Source organism: Vombatus ursinus, unplaced genomic scaffold, assembly GCF_900497805.2.
Source record: "Vombatus ursinus unplaced genomic scaffold, bare-nosed wombat genome assembly UNPS02014811.1, whole genome shotgun sequence".
Taxonomy (NCBI): domain Eukaryota; kingdom Metazoa; phylum Chordata; class Mammalia; order Diprotodontia; family Vombatidae; genus Vombatus; species Vombatus ursinus.
The window spans coordinates 15,583,761-15,607,165 of NW_020954589.1; the positions used below are offsets into that span (position 1 = coordinate 15,583,761).

At 37.5% G+C, this 23,405-nt stretch overlaps 1 protein-coding gene across 4 annotated transcripts in view; it reads right to left on the minus strand.

Annotated features, from left to right (window-relative positions):
• The window catches only part of BTBD9 (BTB domain containing 9), a 501,893-nt gene that overhangs the window by 92,264 nt on the left and 386,224 nt on the right, over positions 1 to 23,405 (minus strand). For all 4 annotated transcript variants that reach the window (XM_027876446.1, XM_027876445.1, XM_027876441.1 and 1 more), the window contains one exon: positions 16,506 to 16,613. In XM_027876446.1, the coding sequence (XP_027732247.1) occupies positions 16,506 to 16,613 (108 nt within the window). The remainder of the gene's footprint in view (positions 1 to 16,505; positions 16,614 to 23,405) is intronic.

Sequence of the window (23,405 nt, forward strand, 5' to 3'; positions counted from 1 at the left end):
CTGTTGTATTTTGTTTCCTCTTTCTGGTGGTTCCTTCTATTGGTTCTAATTCTTACTTACATCATCACTAATGTGAAAATACGTTTAATTGAAATGTACACGTATAGCCTCTATCAGATTGTGTGTGTCTTGGGAAGGGAGGGGGCGAAAAATTTAAAATTCAAAAGCTTATGGAAGTGATTGTGATAAACCAAAATAAATTAATTTTTAAAAATCACTTAATAAAAAAAAAAAGGAAATTTTGGCACAGATAAGTTAATATATATTATTTCCACACATCAAACTATGCCACTGAGGAAACAAAACAAAACAAACCAAACCAAAAAAAAAAAACCAAACCCTTTATTTTGTCTCCAACTAATCACTGGCATGAAGAGATAACCTCCATAGCAGGTTGTCCTCATGTGAAATTCCTAAAGGAATAATCAGAATAAGAGTGCTCTCTACAGTTTCTTTTTGTGCACAACTGTGATTTAATTGGTTCAGGGAACTCCTAGAAAGAAAGTTCCCTCTACCAAAGAAGATCTACAACTGTTTCGCAACTTTATAGTCTTAAGAGTTGATTGAGGGCACTAAGAGCTTACTTGACTGCCCAGATCACATAGACAGTAAGCTTCAAAGGCAGGATTGAACCCAGGTCTTCCTGATGACAAGGCCAACCAACCACTATGTAACACTGCCTCTCATCTTGTACATATTATGAATGTTTATTGAAATGAAATAAAAAAATTTTAATTTAATTGAACTTAATAGGTAAGACTTAAAATGACAATTTTATGTTATATAAAATCTAGTAAATTACTGGAAAAAGTAGATATCAGGATATCAATGCTCCAGAGATTTCATTAGCAAACAGAATGTCCAGTTGGATTAAATCTGCTTTCATTTTATGTCAGTGTTTTCCACACAATGAATGATTTCAATTAAATTTCCAAAGCAGTTGTTCTATGCAAAAGTTGTGGAGATAGTACATCCAGATCTGCATCTGAGAAGCATAAGGATGAAATGGGATGGATGTTGCCAAATGGATGGTAATTTACTTCCTTTTGCCTGCCACTGTAAATGTTAGGGAAAGTTCCCACTGCATGACTGATAAGTAGTCTAACAGGGTAAAGATTTAAAGTGCTTGGGTTTGGTAATGGCAAATTGTTTTCATAAAGTACACATCAGACCTTTATGATTTGGGTGATTTTTTTTTCATTGAAATGGAAACAGAGGAGCCAAGATGGCAGAGCAAAAGCAGTAACTTGCTTGAGCTCTCCCCCAAACGCCTCCTAATACCTGTAAAAAATACCTCTAAACAAATTCTAAAGCAACAGAACCCACAAAAAAAGACAGAGTGAAACAAATTTCCAGCCCAAGACAACCTGGGTGGTTGACTGGAAAGGTCTATCGCGCTGGGCAGGGAGAGGAATGCAGTTCAGCTTGGGTGCAAAAACCAGGCCTCAGTGAACCTGGAGCAGGCCTCAGGGGATTAAATCACAGGCAGCTGTGGTGGTTTCCAGACTTCTCAATCTACGAATGCCAAAGAGAACTTAGAAGTCTCACCCTGATGAGAGAGAAGCTCAGTCTCAGTTCGAGACCTCAGCGCAGCCCCGGGGTAGGGGTTGCTTCCTGAGTTTCTGGCCCATAGACTGAAGGGGAATTGAGTGGCTGATCAGAGAGGGATTGCAGGGATCTCTCTGCTGGTGCAGGATTCTCTTGCTTTGCCCGTGCTTGGATCTGGGTCACAGTTCTGGGTGGCGATCCTGGGGCTGAGAGGAGTGCTGGTGTGGTGGAGGAGAGGGAATCCTCCTCACAATTTCAAGGCAGAAAAGAGTGCTTGTGGTCACTCACAGACCAGAGCACAGGCCAGGAAAGGAGTAAACACCTCACCCCTTATCATACCACCTTGAATGAACTGAAAATTTACAGGTCCCTAGAAGTATCTCTGAAAACAGCTACACAAAACCACCAAAGCTTAGGACAGTATGTTCTCCACACTGGAAGCAGACCCCTACCTTAACAAAGAGTTTATAACTCAAGTAATTGGCTGGGATCATGAGCAAATTGCGCAAAAAAAAGTCAGACCACAGAATCTTTCTTTGGAAACAAAGAAGATCAAAACATACAACCAGAAGAAGACAACAAAATCAAAGCTCCTACATCCAAAGCCTCCAAGAAAAATATGAATTGGTCCCAGGCCATGGAAGAGTTCAAAAAGAATTTTGAGAAGCAAGTAAGGGAAGTAGAGGAAAAACCGGGAAGAGAAATGAGAGTGATGTAAGAAAATCCCGAAAAACAAGTCAACAGCTTGTTAAAGGAGACCCAAAAAATACTGAAGAAAGGGAAACAAACACTCTTGATTCCACCCAGACTAGTTGTTTTAGCAATTACCTGAGACACTTCAGTTTGTTAGGAAGTTTTGTTTTGTTTTTGTTAAATTATTATTTATTTTTAACATTCTTTTCAAATTTTGAGTTCTAGATTCTTTCTCTTCCTCCCACCCCTCCCCCACTAACTGAGAAGGCAAATAATGATATCAATTACAAATGTGAAATTATACAAAACATTTCCATATGAACCACATCAGAAAAAAAATTAGAAAATTATACTTCAATTTGCACCAAGAATTCATTAGTTCTCTCTCTGGAGGTGGACAGCATTTTTTCATCATGAGTCCTCTGGACTTGTCTTGGATCACTGCAGTGATCAGAGAAGCCAAGTATCACAGCTAATCATTACTACAACATGCTGTTACTGTATACACATCAGTTCATATAGGTCTTGCTATGCTTTTTTTTCCTGAAACCACTGAGTATAGTTCCAGATTGTTCTTTTGAATGGTTGGACCAGTTCACCACTCCAACAACCACTGATTATTGTACTAATTTTCCCTCATCCTTTCTAGCATGTTATTTATGATATATATAAGGTGGTATTTCAGAGTTGTTTTAATATGCCTTTCTCTAATCAATAATGATTTAGAATATTTTTTCATATGACTATAGTTAGCTTTAATTTTTTCTTCTGAAAACTGCTTGTTCATATCCCTTGCGCGCTTATCAACTAGGGAATGGCTCTTATTTTTATAAATTTGACTCAGTTCCCTGTAGATTTGAAAATGAAGTCTTTATCAGAGAAACTTGCTGTAAAATTTTCTGGTATTACTTCATTGTCTACAGTGCCTTTTAGCAAAAAGAGGTTTCCCTAATAACCTATTTTAATTAGTTTTGTCTGAGATTATGCTTGCTACCCCTGCTTTTTTACTTCAGTTGAAGCTTAACAGATTCTGCTTTAACTCTGTGTGTCTTTCTGTTTCAAGCATGTCTTTTGTATACAACAATTGTTAAATTTTGGTTTCTAATCCATTCTGCTATCTGCTTCCCTTTTATGGGTTAGCTTATTCCATTCACATTCATAGTTATTACTGTGTATTTCTTTCCATCCTATTTTCTTCTCTTTCTCTTTTTATCCTGTCCCTCCTCAAAAATCTGTTTTGCTGGGGCAGCTAGGTGACGCAGTGGATAGAGCACAGGTCCTGAAGTCAGGAGGTCCTGAAGTCAGCACCGGTCCTGAAGTCAGCACAGGTCCTGAATTCAAATCTGGCCTCAGACCAAACACTTGACAGTTAACTAGCTGTGTGACCCTGGGCAAGTCACGTAACCCCAATTGCCTAAAAAACAAAAACAAAAAAACAAAAAACAAAACAAAACTGTTTTGCTTCTGACCACTGCCTCCCTTAATCTGCACCCCCTTTTATCACCCCTCCCCACATATTTCCTCTCCTATTTTCCTATTGGGTAAGATAAATTTTTACATCCAGCTGAGTACATACATACATATATACACATATATACATTTTCTCTTTTCTTCTTTGAACAAATTCCAATGAGAATGAGGGTCCAGCATTGCCTGCTGCCTCCTCTACTATAAAAGCTCTTCCTTGCATGCTTCTTTTATGTGAGAAAATTTTTCCTATTCTACCTCTCCCTTCCCCTTTCTTTCTCCCAATGCAACTCTCTTACGTCTACATTTTTTTTAGATCATCCCAAGCCCTTTACAGACTACCTCTAATTGACCTATTAATGATAAAATTCATAGAAGTTTCATGCATCCTCTTCCCATATAGGAGTGTAAACAGTTTAACACCATTGAATCTCTTATGGTTTCTCTTTCACATTTACCTTTTTATGCTTCTTGAGTCTTCTGTTGAAATGTCAAATTTTCTATTTAGCTTTGGTCTTTTCATGAGAAATGCCTGGAAGTCTTCTATTTCATTAAATATCCATTTTCTCCTCTGAAGGATTATATTCAGTTTTGCTGTGTAGGTAATTTCTGATTGTAATCCTAGCTCCTTTGCCCTCTAGAACATCATATTCCAAACTCTCTGCTCCTTTAACATGGAAACTGCTAAATCTTGTATGATTCTGACTGATATCTCCATGATATCTGAATTATTTCTTTCTGGCCACTTGCAATATTTTCTCCTTGACCTATGGCTTCTGGAATTTCACTATAATATTCCTGGAGTTTTCATTGGGATCTTTTTTAGGAGGTAATCAGTGGATTCTTTCAATTCCAATTTCCCCTCTGGATCTATGATATCAGGGCAGTTTTCTTTGATAATTTCTTTAAATAAGATGTTTAAGCTCTTTCTTTGATCCTGGCTTTTAGGTAGTCCAATAATTCTTAAATTATCTTTCCTCAATCAATTTCCAGATATCTCACATTTTCTTCTGTTTTTTTATTTTTTTTTATTTTTCTGACTTTGTTTTATTATTTCCTGAAGTCTCATGGAGTCATTAGCTTCTACTTGCCCAATTCTAATTTTTAAGGAATTGTTTTCTTCAATTTTTGTGCCTCTTTTACCATTAGGCCAATTTTTTTTTTAAGGTGTTATTTTCTTCAGTATTTTTTTTTTTGTGCTTTTTTTTAACCAAGCTGTTAATTCTCCTTTCATAATTTTCTTGCATCACTCTCATTTCTTTTCCAAATTTTTCCTCCACCATTCTTATCTTTCTTTAATTCTTCCAGAAATTCTTGCTGGTCTTTGGTCCAATTAGCATTTTTCTTTGAGGCTTTGCTTGCAGTTGTTTTCACATTGTCGTCTTCTTGGTCTTCATTGTCTTGGTCTTCCCTGCCCACTGTAGTAGACTTTTATGGTAAAGTTTTTTTTTTTGTTGTTTGCTCATTTTTCTTGACACTGAATTTTATGTTAAAGTTGGACTCTGCTCATCTGGGTTTGGGGGTGGTGCAATGTGCCAAACTTCAGGCTTTCTTTGTGCTGCTATTTTCAGAGCTAGCTCTGGGGGTCTGCAAGTTTTCACTGCTTCCCAGGTAGTGTTATCCTGGGAGAGATGCAGGTATTGTTCTCCTGTTCTAAGCTCTGGTCTTTACTCAGGAAGGGATCCTGTTCCCCAGCAGCCATGAGTACTAGTGCTCCTCTTGGCCCTGGAACTATGTCCAGGTCCTCTGACTTACTATAACTGCAAGTGTCAAGCACTCCTCTTCATCTTGGAACTGTGACACGGAACTGCTTATGGGCAATAGGGTTGCTAATCAGCACCAGGTGCACCCAGTGCTAGCAGAGTCCCTCTAATCTCTTTCTGACTAGCTGTCCAACCTCCTTATTGTCACTGGGCCATGAGTTCCTGAAGGTGCTGCGGCTCTCGCAGCTGCCTCCAAGGCCCACTGCTGGTGCTCCTGCTATGCTCTGGCTGTGTGCCCACCCTGGTGTTAACAGACCTCTCCTGTGGCCCTCCTAAGTTGTCATAGGCTGGAAGAATGTCTCACTCTGGCCTTTTTTTGGCTGTCACTCCAAAATCTGATTTGAGGCATTATTTTAAAGTTGTTTGGAGTGGAATACTGGAGGGTTCATCTGTGTCCTGCCCCTTTGTCACCTTGACTCTGCCTCTCCCCCACCCAAGTTCTGTTAATATGTAGTATTTTGTTAATATGTAATCCTTAACCAAACTATAAGCTTCTTGATGGCAGGAATACTGTCTTTCCTTTTGTTTGCATCTCTGAATAGTACTCTATGCACAACAGAAGATGAAGTCATGATTTTGATGGACAAATCTGAACTTTTCACTGAAAGGGCATAGCCATCTTGTAGCAGGGGCCAACTTACGACTTCTGAACATTGGCTGCTGCTGTTCACTGACATCCTACTTTTAAAAAGTCACAGGCATTAAAATGCCATGTAAGAAATCTGAAGGAAGGCCAACTCTGTGACAGATAAACGACAGTAACTAGTGGGAATGAAAGTACTAGGACTCCCATCATCATGATTTACAAGACTTCTTCTGGTATCACAAAATCAACACTGTGGGTAGCTGCTGGCCTCACTCAAGCTTGATAGGGCTAAGTGGTTACTAGGAGGGATATAGAAAAGATGAATAGATAATGCAAAGCATGCAATGAAAAGCAGGGAAGGAAGCCTAACAGGAAAACACCCTGGGTTTATTATATAAGAAACACTGCAGTTTATGAGGGTCTCAGTCTCACAGGAAAGTTAAAAAAATAAAAAAGAGTGAAGGATACAGGGAAGTTGGTCATGTAATAGCTTGTATCCATTTCTGTACTAAGTATACTTTAAAATTAAAATTAAAAAATCAGAACAATAATCTTTTCTGGCCTTATTCACTTAGGACAAATGAGAGAGACTGCACCACTGCAGCATTATCTTCCTTCCATATTAGTCTTCCACAGGGTGAGTTCATGTTATACTTAAGTATAGGGTTTACTTTATACTTAAGATATAATCTCTCATATGAAATTTAAAACAATAACTTGAAACCTGGCAGTTTTATCATTCAAGCTACTGGGCTAAGCTTCAAGATCTTAATCCCAAGAGGAAAAGCATAGCCAGAAGACAGTTAAAGAGGGCTTAAGAATATATATATATATATATATAGTCATTTTATTATTAATAGCCACTTCAGAACCATTTTATTTAACTTTGATTTTTAAGGCAAGATTAGACATTAAATATTTTGGACACACTGAAACTCTGGAAACAACTTAATCTGTCTTGCAAAAAAAACAATTCTTTGAAAATGCATCATAGTGACTGAAAAAATGTTTTGTGCTACCACAAAAAACCAAGTAAAAATCTCCTATTATCAAGGATAAGTGGAAAATTACTGCTTATTATATAGTGTTACACAGTTTGCAGAAACTCCAAGTGCTCATTACAAACTGAACATCACACTTATCTTATCATCAGAGAGGGTAGCCAGAGTATCACCACAGGAGTATAACAAAACACATCCAATTCTATAACGCTCCTATGCAAAAGGGTATTTTTCCAAAAACAAAAGGAAAAAAAAAAGAACTGGATTTGCTGAATAGTGGCTGAAATACTACTATGCCCATGAAACACTCCTAAGCTCAAAGGGGCACTCAAACGTCCCTGGGCTTATTTGGAAGAAGAATGAATAATATTTAGTTACCCATCAACACCAACTCCACTCACATGGAACATCTGGTTTTTGAGTGCTTTCATCAATTTTTTTTCAACTAATTTACTCAAAGTGGCTCTAGTACAGGTTTGCCAAGATACAATCTGTGCTCCAACTGGAAGACACAATGGTTAGTGTTGGGAAAGATGAGATTTTGGGAAGTACCACTTGTGTGGTGAACAGATATGTTGGGTTTGTTGTTGTTGTTGTTGTTGTTGTTGTTGTTGTTTTTTGCTGCAAGGCAATCAGAGTTAAGTGACTTGCCCAGGGTCACACAGCTCGTAAGTATCATGTGTCTGAGGCCGCATTTGAACTCAGGCCCTCCTAACTCCAGGGCCGCTGCTCTACCACTGCACCACTTAGCTGCCCCAGACAGTTATGTTTTAATAGGCTTATAAAATGCCTCAGGAAGACCAGGGTCATATCTGGACATGCTTACTGCTCTATGAGATAGATACACCTATCATCCTTACAAGAACAATGCAATGACAGGGAAGGATATTACTAGGCTGGAGAGGTACAGAGGAACTTATTGACAGAACGCCTCTGTTTTGGCGGCAGGGGAAGTGGTGGGGAAGAAGGAAAGAACTTTAATGTGGTGACAGTATTCTGTTTCAAGTCAAAGGACTAGTCACCAGACTATAATTTTCTATTAGCTCTTTCTTGTTTATACAAAAGAAGGATGGGTCCCTCAGTTCTGAGCTGTCCCTAGTCACGATGAGCCAAATTCCTAATATGCTGCTGAATATAACAGAGTTGGGAATTTAGGGTCTGGGGTTAACTACATGGCAGATGTGGTTATCGCCTAATCTGTTGCATAACTATAAAAAAGTTAAGTTTTTTCACTTATTACACCTCAACTCTTTGAATCTGTACTAGGTAGATTGGTACAACTTTAAAATATCTTGCTAGTGGACTGCTGGGAGAAAAGGTCCCCCCCATCACAATTATTTCAGAACCAGTTTAGAGTCATATTTCATAACCCATGCTTTCTGGGAGGGGACACTGACTGTTACATGTTATACTCTAATCAAGTGATAATATTAATAAAGGAAAAGAGAAGATGAGACAAAAGAAGAAAACTGTACCTTAGAATAACAGGCAGTTTTCTATCCCAGAATCAGAAGGGCTTAGAGCAATCTGTGCCTTGCCATCTCTTATCTCCTTGCAAATCCAGAGAGTTAATTAGCATTAATGTAAGAACACCATATTCATGCAAATGTGAAGGTTAACAAATATGAAAATCTAGCAAGAAGTGCAAAAATGAATTTATGTGATTATATATGCACAGTACATAGAATTTCTTCCTGAGAACCTAACTGGTTAACATTCTTTGAGCCCCCATAATTTTCTTGCCAATTCTGAAAACATGTGCAAGACATGATGCCCTGCTCTCATGGAGCAATATATCTATACCTATGTGGCTTTTGGGGCCACACAGCTTAATCTATTAAAAGCCCCTCAAACTATACAGCAGCTATGATACAAGGAACTTAATGTTGCATTTGCACAAGTTTAGAATTCTGCAGTGCTGGTTGTGATTTTCTTAAGGAAAAAATATCCAAGATACATAGGGAAAAACATATCCTAAGTTTCCTCCTCAAGTACCTCAGAAGAAAGAAAACATATCTTTTAACTCCAGCACTCAGTGTTTACAATCTTCTAAAGGATTCAATAAGTCATCTAAGAATATGGAGAGGACCAATATATACTAGTAATATCCATTCAACCAAAATGCAGATAGAAGCATCACATTTTTCTCTGCCTAGGCAATAGACCCCAAGACAGGAAATAAGGGATATTTAAAAATCTAACAATCTAGGAATGTTAGAAGAGGAAATAATCTTAGAGACCAACTAATATCCCTATGCCTGTCTTTTGCTCATGTGGAAAGTGAGGCCCAAATCTCCTTCAGTAGAGAAAAAGATCATCATCTCCTGGGATGGCTGAAGTTAGGGAAACTGAAAAAAATCATCTATTTAATGTTCCTATTGTACCAAGGATTCCAAACCTCTGTGAAAAATCAGTGTGTGACAATTCTTTCTGTACATACAGGTTACCAGAGTTCTTTGTGAGATTGTACTGTTATATGAATCTAGGTAAAGAGGTGAAAGGTGTGTTAGCTGGAAATGTCTAACTACTTTCTCAAAAGCAGCTGGTAAATGTATGCAATTCCAGATGTTCACCACTTTGAAACTACACTATAAAATCTAGCAGGAAATGTTTACTACTGATGCTCAGTACATAATTTATAATACCATGGTAAAATTTGATTATATTTTGTTTCAAACAGTCATGAAAAGAAAACGTCAATTTTGGGAAAAATATGTTCTTAAGAATCTTTGGTTGGAACTCAGGAAAAATATATTACATATATAACTCCATATTATTCATGCTGACAGGTGCCAGAGAGATCCTGAAAATTAAAAATCCACAGATAATCCTCATTTTGGAAAATCATTTCAACTTCCTAACAAACTTCTTTATTTTTATTAGAGTTGCTGGCAAGGGAAAAACTGAAGGAACTGAATATTACTTCCTTCCCCTTCTGGGGCAGGAAAATGGCCTAATGAATATGGTAATGATTTTTTTTTAAATGGAAAGAATGAGGAATGCAGAGGGAGGTAAAAGAAGTATAGAAACTCCACAAACTGGATAATAAGACTGGGTGATCTAGAGTCAACTATTTATTGATGCTTTTAATGTCACTTTTTTGACTATGAATTATGGCACGGCTAATAGACTAGACAATGTAACATCCTGTAGGTACTACAGAAGCAGTAATGGTGAGGGTAATCCATGACAATAAATGAGGTGACTCACATGCAGGTGATGGGGATGGGATCTGAATCCCTAAAAGGAAACGACCATGCCTTTGGGATCTGGACCCAAAAAGGAAAAGCCCCTGAACTTTCCCACATGGCCCAGTCCCTGGGCCTCTCTTCATCCCAGAATAATCCTTTCAACTGTCCTTTCACTGTGGCACTGACCCACTCCTAGATCCCAACCAAATCTTGCCACAAATCTTTTTCCCTATAAAAAAGGTCAATCTCATTTACCAAATGCTCAGATTCTTAAAATTCTGCCCACTTCTACTGGCGAAACAATAAACATTGTCTCTGAAAGAAGGCTTGGGTCGAATTCTTTTGAGGCAGACCTGTGACTTTTGCCCTTGAATTTCTGGGTTCCCAGCACCCCTAGACCGTTAACACAAGGACACACAATAAGTAGGTTAATTGTCACTGCTCATTATACCTTCCCCCTTCACTGTAGGGTTATACTCTTTCTGATATGCATCTCATATATGACCTTTTATTATTTTTTAATTAAAAAAATTTTTTTAGTTGCAAATTCTCTTCCCCTTCTCCTACTCATTGAGAAGGCAAGAAATACAATACTCATTATACATTTAGAGCAATGCAAAACATATTTCAACATTAGCCATGTTGCATTAAAAAAAAAACCAAGAAAAATAAAGAGGAAGAAAATGTGCTTCAATGGGCACCGAGAGAGTATCAGTTTTCTATCTGGAAAGGTCTTATATGACTTTTTCATCTCAAGTTTGGTGGCAACTTTCTGTGAAGAAAGCCTAGTGATCCTTTGTCTCCAAAACTTTCTGTCAGGTGGTTGGGCTAAAGACTTATTTATCCAGAAAGCCTGACTAGACTAACCATACTCCACATTGTTTTAATTAACTGATTTATACAAATTTAATTAATATATTGGAAAAAATCTGACGATCTATTTAATGTTGGGTCTCTTCTTCATGGATATTTCCCTCCACCCCCATCTTCTGCCAAAGGAGTAAAGATTGTTGTTTTTAATAAGCTCAAATCTTTAAGCCCACAAAAGCAAAAAATCCATGTGACTAGAGAAAAGAGGAGCTTTAGGGAGGCCGTATTTTAAGTAAACTATCTATATCTAGCCCCTCCAAACCTGAGCCAAGTTAACAATGGCCAAGTGGTATAGTGTGATAAGGAACAAGAAAATGCTTACAAACATGGCTCAGGAACAGATTTGGCTCTCAGAAGGCAGACTCAGTAGTTTTGGTCAAGCGTTACTTTATCACTAACTTGGAAACCTGACTATTACCAGACCCGTGCTTTATATTTTTCTTCTGAATTTTAGGGTTCATTGTCAGCAGATTCTTCTAACAAGTACATGGTTCTTTATTCTTCAAGTCCTAAAACTCTGGCAAACATCACAAATGTTTGCCCATTTCTCCCCTTTTAATAAAAGAACAGAACATGACTGTTTTTTTCATTACTGTCATATCGTGTAGAGAAAAATGGAATTAAAACTGAAAAGAGAAAAACAGAACTTCCATCCAGCATTTTAAAAGCGACAATTACACAACCAGTCTATTAATTGGCTTCCATTTTGAGATGACAGTGAGCAAGCAAACACTCTCTTCAAACCTCATAAATAACTATCTCCCATGCTCTGCCTTCCGGTTCTTTCTTTTGCATGCAGAGGTAGTCTAGGGAGAGCCTGCACTGCCTTTTACTACAGGTTCTGAAGAGAAAATGATTCTTCAGTATGGTATTTGGCCTTACAACACCACAATCTTACTCTGAAGATTAAAATATCACTGAAAAGGAACTCTGGGCAATGAGGTAAAATGTCAATGTTAAAGAGCCCTGTTTCATTAAAATCTCTCTTTAAACATCACCAGGCAAAATGAACCACTGCTTTTCCATTTCACTTGCCAGCCCCCCAGACACATTCTCAGCAATGACCTCATGTTACAAACTGAAGACCTTAGTTATTCTTTTTTTTTTTTAGACCTTAGTTATTCTGAGGATCAAACAGTATAAGAAATGGAGTTGGGAAGAACAAGGCTTTCTTAACTTTATAGCTGACCATGGCAAAGAAAGAGGATGTAGAAAATTGCAGGTAAAGTAAATTGTTTGGGTTTAAATGTTCCCTTTTTCAATATTGCTGCACTTTGAAGGAATTTACTGAGGCTGTAATGCTCCACCTTTAATTTATCCCGCTGTCCTCAGCCCTTGCAGTGTTTCAAACAAGAAAACTGACTCCTTGTTCTGAAATCCCAAAGAAAGATAGTGCTCAAGTTTCAGATCCCTGGATACCAGAGAGGAATGTCAGGCCCACCCAGGACAGACTGAACAACATTTTAGAAGAAAGATCTTAGCTGTGTGGGATGGTTTTAGAATGCAGTCTTCCTCCAGACACTGTCTTTGAAGTCTTTTCCAAATGGCATGTAAACTAGCTATACCTTCCCTTCTTAGGAAGCCTTTCTAAAATTAGGATGCTTTAGAAACAGACAATGGAATAGGTGATGCCTCCAAGAAAAAGTGTGATTCATTAAATCAGGCAGATCTATAAGCCCAATATTAACTAAAAACACAGAAGCAGAGGTTTGTGGAAAAAAAAAGGGGGGGGGACAGTTCCACAACTATAATATGGCTCTCAGGAGTATGAAGACAATGGGTATATGGAGAACATCATTTGAGTGCCTACTCTAATGAAACAACCTGTGCTTTCACCATTAATGGCTGGCTGGTGGGCGACTACTGCATATGGGAGAGGTAGTTAAGGATACCAATAAACTCCTGGATTAACTGAACACTTTTTCTAGTTTACTACAGATGGTATGTAAATAATGCCACTCAATCAGTATGTACTCCTCAAATAATGGCAAGGACAAATATCTTTTTAAAAATCAACAACAAAATCCTTTTAATTTAGAGTTCAGTTTAATATAGAGTTGTCTTTAATCAACAACAAAATATCTTTAACAAATCAACAACAAAATAAAAAGCTACAGAAGAACCTTTTCACCAGAGCAGTTTGGATGATGAACTTAGTGGACTGAAATAATAGGTTTGGTTTGGAGGAAAATCTGAAGGAGTCTAAAAACAAACAACGTACAATACTCAGTGGTCCAGACAATAGACTCAGATTCCATAACTTAAAAAATTACAATTAACACTGAATTTTAGGTTCTTATTATCTTTAACTAGAAACTTTGTATAGTGTTCAAGTCTTGGACTCATAAGATCACTAACACCATGGAAGACAGAATTTAATGTGACCAAGACAAACTAAAGAAATGGTCAAAAATTAAACAGATGAATATTGCCAAGTGTTGGGAAGTACACTTTGGGAGAAAAAGCACTGTTAACTGCTTATCATAAGGAAAAACTGTCCAGAATTCAGTACGGCGGGCTCCCGAGTGGAAAAAGTTTAAGAAGCCCTGGACACATACAACAACAAAAAAGAAAAGGAAGAAAACAACAACAACAACAATAACGGAAGTTGAGGAAAAGGGTGCAGTACCAGGGGGACTGAAAGCTAAATATTCAGCATATGGCACTGCTCTAGAATACTGGCATATTGTAACCTGCACTTCCCACCACACTTGTCCATCGATGGAACCTTCCAGTAGGGTACTGTTCTCAGTTTAAGGCTTCAGAGGGTTACCCATGATTTATGTGGGAGAATCTAGAAGAAATCCTTTTGCCTGGACCCTGCTAGGCATCTCTCCAAAAAGGCAAGGGGATTGACAGGATGGTCTTTTGAGAGCCTATAAAATTCCATCTAAAGCACAGCTCACGTACTTTATTTTCAACAAAGGACAGCCTACAATTTTAAAGCTAATCTGTCGATCTCTTGAGGTCTGCTCTAGGGCATCTTTGTTAAAATATAAAAACTTTCTTGTATTTTCATCTACATATCTTCTACCACATTTCTCAGGAACTAACTAGAAAATGGGAAACATGATGAATTCAGGTTATGCCTGTAATCACAAAATGACATGCTCCAATTCCATTGATTTTTAGTGTGTTAATAGCCAGCTGCTTTTCTGTTGTTACTCTTGTTCTTCTAATGTATTATTTATTTATTTGTAAATCACTTATTGCTGTAGCATCTAAGTGCTAAAAAACAAAAAGTTAAAAACATATAAATTATTCAAAGCTACCAGGTAAGGGAAGGAAAAATGAAGAAGATAAAAAGATGATGACAACTTAATACAGAACTACTGCCAGGCAATCTAACAAATGAGCTGCTTTCCAAATCAAGAAACAAAAACAAAATCATTTAAATCAAATGCAAAAACATTATACGCTCTTAGTGTACAAGCCCTTACTGAACTCAAATAATATGCAAAATCTTGTAATAGGGAGATAGAAAGAGAAGCTTAGATCCCTGCCCTTGAAGAGTTTACACTCTAGTATACACCTATGAAAAGACTGCAGACACACACTTCTAAGGAATAGTGAGCAGATGTCCTTAAGTTGTAACTGTGGGGTTATAATACTGTTTTGTAAAATAAGAAATGTAACTAACAAAATGGGAGGCTAATTGGTGGTAGCATTTTAAGCCTTGGTCTACGGAAATGCTTTCATCCAAACTGGACACCTTGCCATTACTCAGATTTATGCTGTTCTCTTATACCTCTGTGACCATAATATCCCACACAACTTGAACCCACCCATCTTCTCCCTGTCCTCACAACCTCCACCCCTGGTAACATCTCATCTCTGATCGAATGAAACTATTCTAATCCTTTTTTTCCTGCAAAACCCAGTTTAGGTATCACTTCTTTTCCTATGAAGTGGCCCCTGATCCTTGGAAATTGAAGTGATCTCTCCCTTCATGTGTAGGTCCTTAAATGCTTACTGAATGGGAACCCCTCCCCACAGAAAACAAAACGTATGCTCTTTTTTTCTATTGATAATTAATCTATTTATTTTTAGTTTTCAACATTCACTTCCATAAGATTTTGAGTTTTAAATTTTCTCCCCCTTTTCCCTCCCTACCCAAGACAGCGTGCAATCTGATATAGGTTCTATTCATATATTCATATTAAGCATATTTTCCCATTAGTCATGATGTAAAGAACAATTAGAACTAATGGAAGGAACTATGAGAATGAAGCAATAAAACAAAACAAAGGGAAAGGAGAGCAAATAGTATGCTTCCATCTGCATTCAGACTCCATAGTTCTTTCTCTGGAAAACTTATGCTCTTAATAAAATTAAACCTTCAGTAACACAAAAGGGAAATTTCCCTCCGAATGCTTAGGTGGAGCTGACTTTCCAGGACAGGGATTCTTAACTTTTTTTGAGGCATGGACCTTTTCAGCAATCTGGTAAAGCTTAAGGATCCCTTCTTAGAATCAAGTTTTTAAATGCATAAAATACATAGGATTACAAAAGAAAGCAATTATGTTGAAATATAGTTATTTACATGTTTTAAAAAAAAAAAAGCCCAAACAAGTTTACAAACCCCAGGTTAAGAACTCCGAGGGCCTAAAGCCACTTTCCCAAAGCAGTTTGTTGATATTTACATACAATTACTTAAGTGACAAAAGCTGTCTACATCACCATGGATGCATCTACATGTATATACATGTATATACACATATGTTCATAAGCTTTTGGGTGTTGCTTTTAGGGGAATTCTGCACCTAGTACTTTGCAAAATCCAATTTCATAAACAGGGAGCCAAAGCCTCCCAGAGAAATATGCCAATTCAGCAAATATGTGGAAAATTTTTCTAAAGCAGTAGATCCTGGGACATTCAAAACCTACTAGAATCATTCCAATTACCTCTGTCTACAATGAGAAGTTCAATTTTAATCAGCAAGAGGAACCCTAATGTCCAGGGTATCGAATGTTTCTATTTAGCTTCTTTAGCTTTCTATAGGCCTGTTGGTATCTCCTAGGGACCTCTTAAGTTACAGGGTATCTCTGCGGTTTAGAAGGTGACACAGGCCCAAAATAAGCACAGAGATGATGTGAACAATTAAAGATAGTAAAGATCTTCACTAAGCTAGGAATCAATATGAGAGTACAGCAAGGTCCTAGAATTAGTCCCCTAAGTGCAAGCACCATTATAGCAAATTCTTCTAAATAAGAAAACAGACTTAATAAAATCAAACAAATATTTAGCCAGGGAAAGATGAACTAGTTGGGTCATCTTCTTTTTTAATTTGTTAATTCTAATAATGTTTACTAATTGGAAGTGCCTAAGTACACAGAAGAGACTGTGTTTTTCTTTTGGAGGAATTCCTATAAGAATATAACTTACTTGCAGGGCAGTTTAGTTTTGTCTGCTACCATGGTCCACTGCTGTTGATTGGTGGAAACTTCAATGTAGTAGCTGTAGCTTCGATCATCACAGTCCCAAAGTAATAACCTGAACAGAGAGAAGAGCATTATTAGACAGTAAGACATTATTTGAATAGAGGAAAGTAGAAGACTAATGTGAACGGAGGCAGAGTGAAGAAAGCAGAACTATGAGAACAACAGACACAACTACAACAATGTAACTAAAAACAAAACAAAACAAAACAAAACAGTCAAACACTAAGAGACCTCAAAAATCAGATGTAATGGGTAGTTGATGAAATACACTTTCCTCCTCTCTGTAGAGAGATGGTAGTCTACAGAAGTAGCATGTTCTGTAGGCTTCTAGAAATGGTTATTTTGTCAACTGGTTTTGCTTAGCTATTTTTTTTTAAATAAAAAAAAGAAGGGATAAAGAAGGGATCTAAGGCAGGGGTGAGGATTACTGGGAAATGCCTATGGTACAAAAACATAAATGATCAATAACACATTTTTTTTTTTAAATATAGAGGAAGTCAGGGAGATGTTCATGAAACCAGGGTCTTCCTGATCTGGTTGCTTCAAGAGGCTTTAGTCATGGAGGTCAGCCATATTTACAGAGACCCATTCTTCCCTATCACATTATCAGGATCAGATATCTAAAGAACAAATAGCCAAGGGAAAAGGAAGAACAGTCCCCCCCAACAAAGCATAAAGAAGGAATGGAAGTGATTCAGTGTGAGTAACTGTTAACCCTACAACAATCCATGGAGGCAAAAATGTTACTCCAAGAACAGATGAAAAGAGGATCAGTGGGAATGCCTTATTCTCAGATGTCCCACAATTCTGCTTTTTGAATCTCTCATCTCTAGGTGGCAAACCAGCTGAATATATGGATGAAGTCAGACCTGACTGCCCCTAGTGATTCTTAGGCGTTCATTCCAAAACTCAGGGTGGAAAATTTAAGTGATCTTAGAGATAAACAACAACAACAAAAACAACAACAACAACAAAAAACAAACCAATACTGGTCATCAGAGGCTCTTGCCCTCTATTTTGTGACATCTAGGATGATATTCACCATGGTCTTCCCAACTATTCTTCATCCATAAAGCATGCAAAGGCTTACCAAAGATTCAAGTTTAGGCAAAACTTGAATCTTTGGTAAGCCTTTGCATATGTGGTCCCAATACTATTTATTTGGAGGCTGATTATACAAAAATCTTGGCTTTTCCTCCACAGATAAAGAACATTCAGACTACTATTCAGGGTGACATCTATAATCCATTCAAACCACTGTTCTGGATCTGACATTTCCATCCAAACTAGTGTTCTGGATCTGACATTTGCAAAAGAACATATCCGATCCAAAAGCAAGGTGGTTCTTGACATCACTCTTATGTTGTTTTCCCTTAATAGCCCATTATGGATATGTAATAGAAAAGGGAGCTGCCCCAAGAGTCAGAAGACCTAAGTTCTATTTTTTTAGTCTTGGTTATGCCACTAAATAATGACATGAACTGCGTTGGCAAATCAGCTACCTTCTCTGGTTACATTTTCCTTTTCTGTAAATTACGGCATCACAAGAATTTGAGAGCTGGAGGTACCTCAGCAACCATCTAGCCCAACTCATCCTTTAAAGGACTCTTGGTGACCCCATGGGCCATGGCACACCACGCTATCCTCTACTCTCTCTCTGGAAGACTGATCAAGTTCATGTTTGTTGTTTCTATGACACTATCTATCGATCTCAACCTCTGCTGTCCCTTTCTTCTTTTGTCTTCAATCCTTACAAATATCACAGTGGCTGGAGCCCTAGCCCCTTTAGACTTCCCATTCTGCTTCTGCAAAGCTGGAATTAGCAAGGAATTTTCTGATACTGAACCTAAATCTGCCTCTTATAACCTCCACATGTTGCCCATGGTTTTGTCCTCTGAGGTCAAACAGAACATGTGTAATAACTCTTCCACATGACATTCTACAAACATGAAGACAGTGATAATCTCTTCCTTGAGTTTTCTCTTCTCCAAGTGAAACATGCCCAGATTTTTCAACCAATTTTCATACGACATGGACTCCAAGTCCTTCATCACCCTGGCTGCTTTCCTTTGTTCTCCAGATTATCAATATCCTTTTTAAACCAAGGCCTTCAGAACTTAATACAACACTGCAGATGAGGTCTGATGAGGGTATAGGATGCAGCAGGACCTCAGCTCCTTATTCTTAGAAGCCCTGCCCCTTTTAGCTTGAAGTCCATCAAAACCTCCAGATCTTTTTCAGAACAACTGCTATCTCCAGGCCTTTCCTAAGTTATACTTAAGAAGCTGATTATTTTTGTTTACCCAAATGCAAGACTAGCCTCTATCTTTGCTGAATTTCATCTTATTTAGATTCAGCTCAAGCTCTAGCCTGTCAAGATCCTTTTGTATTCCAATTCTGTCATCCACTCAGTTAGTTTTACCTATCAAGGTGGTGTTATCTGAAAATTTGAGGAGTATATCATCTAGGCACTGATAGAGATGATAAACAGCATAGGGCCAAACAATGATCCTTAGAGTATTCCACCGGAGACCTCCTACCATGAAGACATTAAGCCATGAATAACTACTCTTTGATTCTGGCCATCCAAAGAGTTCTGAATCCATTTCATTAAGTTATATCTACATCATTACCCTCAACTATTAGTTTTACAATTCTGACAAAAAAAGGAAAAGAGGTCAGTCTCTCAAGACTTGCTTTAAGCCAGGCCAGCTCATTGTAATCAGCTCTTTCCTTTCTAGATGTTTACCAACTATCAATTTAATATGTTCTAGAATTTTTCCAGAAACAGATGTCAAGTTTGTTGGCATACAGTTTGCAGACTATGTTCTTCCTTTTTTGAAAATTTACCCTTCTCCAGTATTATGGAGGCAGTTTTGTAGGTAGAGTGCTGGGGGCCTGGAGTCAGGAAGACCTGAGTTCAAATCTAGCCTCAGACACTTACTAGCTATGTGGCCCTGGGCAAGTCACTTAACTTCAGTTTGCCTTAATCCACTGGAGTAGGAAATGGTAAACCACCCTAATTTATCTCTGCTAATTAAACTCCATATGGAGTCATGATGTTAGACTGCACCAAATGCTTGAACAACAAAATATTGTGACACCTCTTCTGTTTTTCTCTCTATTGTTAATTATTGTCCTTTCCATTCAAAGCAAAGCTTTAGATTAGATGATTTCTTCCAGATCAAAAATGGTGTGAATGTATGAATTTATTTGATGCTGCTTATTTTTAGCCTATGAGATGAAGCCATGGTGTGGTTGATAGCAGACCCTGGAGTCATACCTGGGTGCAGGCTGCTTCTGACACACAATGGTTGTGTAACCTTGCATAAGTCACATAAACTTTCAATGTCCTAACCAACTCTCTATAACCTTAAGTTGTAGATAAGGTCCTGATATGCAATGGTAGAGGGAATTTCCTTATTGTATATTTCTTATGCCAGTGAAACCACAGGTCTAGTCTAAAATTAAAATGAAAATTTCAGTCTTAGATTAAGGAAATCCTTAAGTCTTGAAGACACTGAGTATTGTGTTATTTCCTTTTATTTATTAACCTCAGATCTAATCTCTCTCCAACTTTAAGGAATATTTCCTTATGCTAATATTCTGGAATCATTATTTTTGTTGGTCTGTAGCAATCAGAACAGCATACTGTATCCCAAATATGGATACTCCATCATTTTGTACAAAGCTAGGATCATGTTTGCTGCTGTTTTTGCACAAAGCTTTTCAATTTCCTTTTGTGTGTTGTTTCCCCCATTAGATTGTAAGCTCCTAGATGACAGGGACTATCTTTCTTTTTCTTATCTGTATCCCCAGTGCTTAGCACAGTGCCTGGTACATAGTAGGTACATACTGAATTTGTTACTGAATATGACATACTGCATACTAGAGTCAGAAGTCAGTGAATATTTATAAAGCACCTACTGTACACCAGGCACTGTGCTAAGTTTAAGTGCTGAGGATACAAAGAAAGGTATAAGATAGGGATGTCTGGATGGTGGTAGTAGAAGAAAGGAGGTCATGGGCACTCGAGAGCATGATGAAGTCATGCAGCCTGAGTGAGAAAAATCTGAGGAGATGTGAGTTTCTGAGTTCATTTCATTTTGCAGAATGATGAGTTTCTGGAGATGATGCAGTCTAGGAATGTAGCTGGGTGGGAAATGATAAGGATTCCCTGGCACCATCCTTAAATGGAAAAGAATCAGAGAGGAGTTCACAGATATCCACCTCCCACCGTCTCTAATCAGAAGGATGGATGGAGGGGTCTCATTACTAGAGGGTGCTTCCCTAGTCAAAGTATCTTCTGATGCTCAATTCTCATGACACTTTGCTTGCACCTCTCTTATGAACTTATGCTCCATTCATTACAATAGTTATTTATGTATACATGTAGTATTCCTCCCAGTAGAGATGATATGGTGTGGTGCATAGAGAGCTGGCCTTGGAGTAAGAAAGACTTGGGTTCAAGCTCAATCTTTCTCACACACATGCATGCGCACACTGCAAGAACCTGAGCAAGATGTGAGGAAAGCAGCTAAGTGCTGATGTGGCTAACGCCAACACCATGTTGACCTTTGTTGGTCACATCAATGTGTTAGACTGTCTTCAGGGAAAAGTCTGCAATGACTCTGAGGCTCCTTTCTTGAGTCATAACTATTACTTTTTGGAACTGATTAATCTGGAAATACAGTGATTTGGATTATTTTTCGCTAATTATTTTAATGGAATTTTAGGCCACAATGAAAATGTTTTCCCATTCTTCTACCCCACTCTACTCCCTACTTCCTTTGCCAGCTTTTTAAGAATATATGTAAAATTTCTTTATTAAGACAATGTCAACTATAAATTTTAAGACTTTACTGTGCACAATTGTCCATGCAGTTTACCAATCTGTTAGATCTACATTCTATTCTCATACTGATTCCTAGGCATCTCACTATGTATAAAAAGAATACTTCATTCCTTGTCTCTAAGTCAGTTCTCTCTTCAATATACAATACTCTTCCCAAACCCAAGTTGATTCAATTTTTTAAAGTTGGGGTAGAACTAAGGCAAAGATCTTTTGGTAAGTTTAAGTAAGTTACACTTAATGTTTCTCCTTTATCCATATGAACACTTTCCCCTGAAAGAACTCTAATAAATTAATAAAATATGCTTTTGCCATACAGAAACCATATTGTCTTTCATCAAGTAAACTATATTTCTTAACTGATCAGTGATCCTACTCTTTATTCATATCAACAAGGCTGATGTGAGCTTTTAATGAGTCCTATTTGGCAATCTCTTTCTCATCTATCCCCTCCTTTCCATTTCTACTGCCACAATCGTAGCTCAGGCCCTCATTACCTTAGCAGAACAGTTCTATTAATAGTTCCCTGGACTTTACAATAGTTTCCTCATCACCTCCCTCCCCATTGTCACCTCTGACTAATCTATCTTTCACACAGCTGCTAGATTAATCTTCCTTATGCATAGATCTGATCATGTCCCTCATCATCTGCTTAAATTCATTCAATGGCTACTGCCTACTGAATTAAGTTGAAAGTACTTAGCCAAGTACTACAAGTCCTGTGTAATTTGCCTCCAACCTGCTTAATCAGCTTTAACTTATACATACTATGTTCCAGTCAAAATGAGCTATTAATCACCTGCTGAAAAAATCCTATACTTTCCTATCTCTTTATTCTTGCTGTCTTCTATGTTCACGACTCTCAATTTGTTGAAATTCTGTTCATAGTTTAATTTCAAATGCTAAATTCTCTTTTCTGATCCTCATCTGATTATCTTCTGAACCTCAATTCTCACAATACTTTGATTGTGACTCTCTTATATTGTTTGTGTACATGTATTATTTCTCCCAGCAGACATGATGTGGTGTGATGCACAGAGAGCCAGTCTTATAGTCAGCAAACCTGGGTTCAATGCCCATTTTTGAAACACACTAGCTGCAAGAATCTGAGCAAGGTTTCTTATGTACAAATATGATCACATCATTCATCTACTTAAAATCATTCAATGACTACTGTCACTTAGAGTCCCAGGTAACTCTCTTAAGACTCTAAGTTGTGTAGAAAGCACAGATCTTACCCAGAGAACTCACTAACTAGATAAAATTAAAAGTTTAATTAAAAAAAAAGATATTTGTCCTCAAATCTCAGTAAGCTCCTGTAAGTTAGAAATCAGTTCTCATTTATATTAGCATCCTAAGACATCTAACAGATTAGACACTGAATAAAGGATTGTTGAACTGTACTGTATACATAAGGCATTCAATAAATGCTATTGACTAAAATGAGCATTTTTACTAGAGGGGATCAAAGAATTGAAAAAGACAAGAGCCAGTTTTGCTTCTTATTAGCATTACTGGAGACAGGCTGAAGCTATTTGTAAAAATGGGATTTTCAATTATTTATGGTTTCAATTATCCAGGGTCTTTCAGAATCCCATCACCATGGATAATTATGAATTGGTTATAGAGGTTTCTACTCCATCATCCAAATGGTAAAACTTACTCAAACTCAGAAATGCTTTAAGGACTGGTATGAAGGTTTTGGAAAATGAAGGTTTATGTATTTTTTTTTGTATATATGATTTAAAATCTTGATGTCAGTAATTTAAATCTTCCATTAAAGGTCTTTCAATAATGAATATATTTTTAAAATAAAAATTTTAAACATGTGTATCATAACCCAAGGATACTTGCATAGTCCAACAATATTATTATTATTTTATTCAAACTTCTTTTTTTAAGCTTAAAGGTCTCCAACTGATGGGATAATTATGTGACAGGCACCAAGGACACAAAGACAACATTCTCTGCTATCAAGGAGTTTAAATTCTT